General features: G+C 66.4%; 1 protein-coding gene across 15 annotated transcripts in view; it reads right to left on the bottom strand.

Annotated features, from left to right (window-relative positions):
• Window positions 1-438: 438 nt before the first annotated feature.
• Window positions 439-6,000, bottom strand: part of Kcnt1 (potassium sodium-activated channel subfamily T member 1) — a 41,654-nt gene continuing 36,092 nt past the window's right edge. For 13 of the 15 annotated variants that reach the window (XM_004848872.4, XM_087182940.1, XM_013073803.3 and 10 more), the window contains 3 exons: window positions 5,037-5,099; window positions 2,541-2,625; window positions 439-2,440 (listed from right to left, as the gene is read on the bottom strand). In XM_004848872.4, the coding sequence (XP_004848929.2) occupies window positions 2,320-2,440; window positions 2,541-2,625; window positions 5,037-5,099 (269 nt within the window). In that variant the 3' untranslated portion in view covers window positions 439-2,319. The remainder of the gene's footprint in view (window positions 2,441-2,540; window positions 2,626-5,036; window positions 5,100-6,000) is intronic. The other 2 variants (XM_004848874.4, XM_087182937.1) reach the window with 1 other exon arrangement.

Here is a 6,000-nt window from a genome sequence, read left to right as displayed (position 1 = left end):
CGGCTGCTTTAAGGGCCTTGCTGTGCCTTCCAGAAGGTGGCAGAGCCCAGGCAGCCCACACCCACTCACAGTCCTGTACCACCCGCAGCAGCAGAGCCCAAGACACCTCCTGCTCTTCTGAGCCAGTGGCTTTGGGGGCGATCAGGATACAAGGTTTCTTGCTAATACAGTACATTTCAAAGGTCCTCCTGCCAAGCGTTTAAGCGCTAGTCTCTGGGCAGCAACAGCCCACTCGGCGCGGAGCGGGAGTCATGAGCGATTCTGGGTTGGCAGGGCAGGAGGGCTGCGGGGCCGTGGTGGGTGGGGACAGCAGGGCTGGGACCTCCTCCTGCTGCCAGGGCTGTCAGTGAATGGAGCCAGGACAAACTCCCAGAGAGGCTCCAGATGGCCCCCGATCCTGGAGACAGAGAGGGTGGAGGCCGAGGGGGAGCACAAAGCTTCCAGATGCACAGGCAGCTTTTATTGGGCTGGTGACCGACGTCTCAGGACAGCGACCCCCTGGCCCAGTGCGGGGCACCCCAAGCACTGCCCCCCGTGTGTTCTGGCAGAGCAGGGTACCCTGTCCAGGGCCTGACACCCTCAGCAGCTGAGATCCTGGGCACGCACACCTGTGGGAGGCAGACCCGGCCCTGCCAGAGACTAGGAGGATGCTGCCGCACTTGGCCACGTGCTGTAGCCCAAACCCAAGGCGGAGGACGTCCCCCCAGGTGCCACCCAGGGACAGCAGCCCTTCCAGGGGGTCCCACAGCCAGGCAGGTGGCTGCACAGGGGGCTGGAGCCTGGGTGCAGGAGGCGCGGCCGAGGGCACTGAGCCGCCTGGGCAAGGCAAGCTCGGCCTGCTCCAGTGCAGGAGGCTGGAGCCCAGCCAGGACAGGGCTGGCCTCCCCTGCCCAGGCTGGGTGCTTGCCACTTCAAGGCCAAGGGCTTCCTCGTCCTGATGCCACAGGGCCCCTCTCTGCCTGTCCTTCTGTCCCCAAGAATGCTGCACTTAGGACCTCTAGGCACTTTCTGAGCAGGCACCAGGCAGGCCAGGATAGGGGCACAAGCTGTGTCCGGTGCTGTGGAAGGCAGTCTGGCCCTGGGCGTGTCCTGGCCGGGGGCGTGTCCCGCCCAGGGGGCGTGTCCCGGTGGGGAGGGGCGTGTCCCCGGAAGGGCCCTGCTGTCCCTGAGCTGCTTGCCCTTCCCTTCCACCCCAGCCTCTTGGGGTACCCAAAATGGACACAGGTGAGGTACACAGCCCTGCCCCCCAGTGGACAGGTCCCCAGCAGCTGTGGGTCCGAGGAGCCGCGCCCACCCTCAGGCCTGGGTCTCCCGCCCCAGGGAACCTCCTGGACACTGGGCACCCGCCTCAGCCAAGCTGCCAATCTGCCACACAGGGTTTGATGCCCACAGTTTGGAAGCGCCGTGTTGGCCGGGCCTAGGTCGTGGGGACCATGGCGGGCATTTTTAAGTGAAACAAGTGAGCCCCGGTGTCCTCCAGCCCTGGGCCCAGAGCCCCAAGTCCCTGGGCAGCTGCCTTGGAACATGCAGCCTGCAGAGCGCAGGGATTACCAGGCGCTGGCCGAGGGGCATCCCAGGGACACTGGCAGTGACTGTGGTCCTGGGCCTCTGCCCTGGAGGAGACTGGAGGCTGAGGGCAGCAGGCAGCACCCAGGGCGAATTGTGCTTCTTGTGCCGGGCGTTCAGGAACAAGGCTTCGCTTTAGGAGAGTGTGGGGTGGGCCACAGAGAGGCCATGTCTGCCCCTGTGCCCAAGAGGCAGGAGGGAAGTCTTGGTGTAAAAATAGGAAATTCTTCTGACTTCTGCAGAGTCGTGGGCTCAGCCACAGCAGAGGGCGCCCTTGTTGCCGACAGATGCCACAGGCCAAGCCCTGCAGGAGCCTGGATGGCCTTGAGCCTGCTGGGCAGCCCTTGTGCGGGCCATGGGGCTTCCTGCACTGGGCCCCAGGGGGCGCCCTTCCCCTCCCGGCCTCTGTCCTCTGGCAGCGCCCAGATGTGGCCTTGCAGGGCAGAGGACTCTGGTGGTGTCCAGTCCCCGGCTGTCCCCTCCCGGCCACCCACCCTTCACCTTGGCCGGGTCCTGGTCACGAGTTTCGGTACAGCTGTGAAGACATGGGTCACAGATTTGTAAAAACAGCTTAAAAACCACTTCCTGGCAGCCTCCAGGGTAGTGTGGAGACCCCCCCTCCGGCCTGCACGAGGCCTACCCCCCGGGCCATGTCCCAGGAGCCACCATGAACGGCTGTGGCCAGAGCAGTGCCTGGCCGCGCCCTCCTGCATCCTTGCTGCGGCCCTTCAGGGCCCAGCCCAGGTCCCAGCCTCAGAGCTGGGTCTCGTCACGGGTCTCGGGGTTGCAGGAGGACAGTTTGTTGCTGCAGCTGCTCTTGTGGCTCGGGGAGCTGCTGGCCATGTGGGCCAGGGGGTCGGAGCGGATGAGGTACCTGTGGAGCAAGCCAGGCCCTGGAGCAGCAGCACCTCTGCCCGCGCTGGCCCAGGCCTGGCCGCCCACACCCAGCTGAGAGTCTGTGCACTTGCACTCACACAATGTCGTTGGGCTCCAGCCGCGTGTCGGGTGGAGGGTTGATGAGGACGTAGGACAGCGTGTTCTGCTGATCGTTCATCTCATCTGCAAAGGACGCAGCCGGGCAGCATCACCGCCTGCCCCGTCCACGGCGGGCACCGGAGCCAGGGCAGCAGGGCTCTTCCCAGCCAGCCTGCCACACCTGTCCCCGGCCCTTGCTGCCCTGGACGGGTCAGCCGCCATCCAGCCTGCGGCCCACCCAGCCCAGGCAGCCAGCAGGGGCGCTGCCGCAGGGTGGGCCTGACCAGAGGCAAGGAGCAGGCCTGCACGCCCCGCACACATCGGCACGGCCGCACGTGCTGCAGACACAGCTCCCCTGCGCACACCTGTGCACCTTCACATACAGTGCCCCAGCCTTCCTGACGCCCTGCAGTGGCACTGTCCCCAGGCTCGGGCCTTTGTTGAGGACCCTGGTCCCGAGCGGCCCTCAGCCCAGGGCACTCACTGAGCTCATGGCTCCAAGAACAGGACTCTCTTGCGGGGCCTGTGCCCGGCCTGCAGGGTGGCCGTGGTGCTGCCCACAGGCCGAGGATGGCTTCGGAGGAGCTCTGGTCACCTCCCAGACATCTGCACTCGGCCAGCAGGGGACCCTGGGGACCCAGGGACAGAGGTGTGGCCTTGAGCCCACTGGCCTCGGTTTACCCGCATGCTATCTAAGGCAAAAGGACATCCTCTTCTCTGGACCCCTCCAGCTTCGTCCCCTGCATGTCCTCGCCCCGGGGACTGTGCTGGCCATGCCGCCCAGGGGGCCAGGATCTCTGCAAGGCCGAGGAAGCTGTGGCTGCCTGCCAGGTGGGCTGCGACCCCTCCTCCTGTCTGTCAGGGGTGTGGCTTCTGGTGCTGGGGTCTCGGGAGCCTGGGTGGGTCAGCTGGAGCCAGCGTCCCCTCCCTGACTGGGAGAGTTGGCCTGACCATCCTGCTTCTCCGCAGCACGGGTCTCCTTCTGTCCTCCATGCACAGCGACTCTGGCCACAGCCAGGTTTCCTCAGGGCCTTCGCTGGCCCCCAGTGGGAGGTGTGGGCCCCAGGACTGTGAGCCCCATGCAGCCCTGTACTCAGACTGCAGCCACTGGCAGGGCACCATGCTGCAACAGGCACACAGCTGGGGCCATGGAAATGAGGACCACCAGTGTGCCCAGCCCCCCGTGTGCCCATCAGCCTCGCCCTTGAGGACAAGCCAGGGCATTTCCAGGACTGGCACAGCAGTGTGCTGAAGGCTGGGCTGGCCAGAGTTCTGTGCTGTGCCTGAGGGCCAGCCCTGTCCACGCTCGGGGCAGGCAGGGGCGGGGCTGGCCCAGCTCTGGGGAACAGCACCCACTGGACCCCTGTGCCTGCACCCGCGCCCAGCCCACCAGGCTCTTCTCACCGCTTCAAGCTCCTGCCTCCCCAGGCGGGGACTCACCCACCCTGGGCATCCAGTCCCCGCCCAGCCACCTGTCCTGTGATGGATGCTTTGCTCCACTTCTGCCTCATCTGCACAGAGGCCTGACAGTGAGGCCCACCCTGTAGGCCCCCTCCAGCAGGACTGACTCCCCTGCTTCTGTCCTGGCCCAGGCACCAGCAGCCATCTGCTCATGGCGTGCTGCTACAGCCGCCCGACCTGGACCCCAGCACCTCCCTAGCAAGTACACAGGCAGTGCCCAGGAGACACCGTGTGCAGACACTTGAGCCTGGTGCCCTCAAGGCCCGCAGCTGCCCACCCTTCCCAGGAGCTGTGGGGATGTGGCACAGCCAGGCACGAGGGAGCGCCAGTCCGTGGAAGCCGCCGATGCTGGGCTGAGCCCCAGTGCCCAGCAGAGGGTGCTCTGCCATGAGCCAGGCTGTGGGGCGAGCAAGGGGCAAGAGCAGGGAGCAGCTGCTGAGCTTCACCCTGTGGCCGCCCACAGGCCCCTGGCAGATGGCACCACCTGAGCAGCACCTGCCTTCTCACCCCGTAAGGCCCCAGAGCCCTTGGGCTGCCAGGAGCGCAGGCCTGGACTCTCCCCTGAGCTCCAGGGCCTGGAGGTGGCCAGGGTCTGCAGCATCTCCCCGGAGAAAGTGGGGTACAGTGGGGCACCCAGGAAGAGTGAGGCATAGGCCAGCTTTGTCTCAGCAAACAGAATCCTGCCCTCGAGGCCCCAGTGGGGAGTGGGTGCCTCGTCCACCTAGCTCGGCAGCCCCCAGATCCTGCACTCACACCCGGGGCGTTCCAGCCTGGGCTTCCCGCAGCTATGCCATGGGGTCGGGGACACAGGTCCCCCACCAGGGCCAGGCAGAGGCCAGGCTCCCCTGCAGCAGGGCGGAAGGGCTCGGGCTGGTGGGCACATACCACACACGAGGTCCAGCAGGGGTGCCCAAGCTGCCTGACCGGGAGAGGGCCAAGCCTCTCTCATCTCTCCTGCCGCTCACTGCCTGGCCGCTGGGGCGGCACAGCTGGCGCATCCCCGTGCAGCAGTCTGTCTGCCAGGGCAGAATTACCTTGCAAATATCCCAGGTTTACCCGATTCATGACATCACTGGCTGTTAAATTTGCTACGTCCTCTAAGAACACACAGGAGAGGCACAGACAGAGACAGAGAGAGAGAGAGAGGTCAGCAAGCCGCGGGCGGGGCACAGGCCAGCTGTGCAGGAGGCTGTCCACACCCGGCGGTGGCCAGCGACAGCTGCTTGGGAAAGCCACTCAGCTGCCAAAAGGAAGGGGCTGCTCTGCGAGCTCTGTGCGTGACAGGGGTGCAGGGGTGCGGGGCAGGCACTGGTGCTGGGGTGGCTGGGCCGGGCTGGACTCTCCATCTGCCGCGTCCGAGCTCAGGGCCCGCTCCGAGTGGCCTTGGTGGCCGGTCCCTGGGAGAGGGCAGGGACCCTGAGAGACACTGACTCGGGCATGGCAGGGATGTGGCTCGGGGAGGCCCTGTGGGTCACCCCTTAGAGGAGCCCTCCACCCCGGCACCCAGCATGCCAGGCCTCTGGGGCCCCAGCGAGGGCCCGGCCCACGTGGCAGACCCAGGAAGCAGACGGCTGATCCATAGCTGGGCCTGCCTTGGAACCCGAGGGAGGCCAGGCCAGAGGGTGGACGTGGGGGACAGTGGCGCAGGCCCCTGTGTCCCCATCGGTGAAGGGAGCAGCTCCACAGGAAGCAGAGGGACAGGCTCCTGCCACCTGGGCACAGGCCAGTCATGCATGTCCCTGAGCAAGGCCAGGGAGGCCACACAGAGGGCGTCTGCCGCCAAAGAGAGGCAGCCGTGCCCCGGAAAGGCAGTGGGCAGAGGGGGTCCTGCTGGGGCTCTGCCTGTCCCTGTGATGGAGACCCCATGCTGCGGACCCTGCAGGCAGGTTGGTCTGTGCCTGGTGGGGGCCTTGGGCATGGCCTCCCTAGGCTGCAGGCTCCGGCGCCCCTGGCTATACAGACAGGGACACCGAGGCAGGCCCAGAGCAGCAGAGAGCG

Source organism: Heterocephalus glaber, unplaced genomic scaffold (genome assembly GCF_053883595.1).
Source record: "Heterocephalus glaber isolate CG9 unplaced genomic scaffold, H.glaber_assembly_v1.0 deba00001479, whole genome shotgun sequence".
Classification (NCBI taxonomy): Eukaryota; Metazoa; Chordata; class Mammalia; order Rodentia; family Bathyergidae; genus Heterocephalus; species Heterocephalus glaber.
This window is presented reverse-complemented; position numbering and strand designations above follow the sequence as displayed.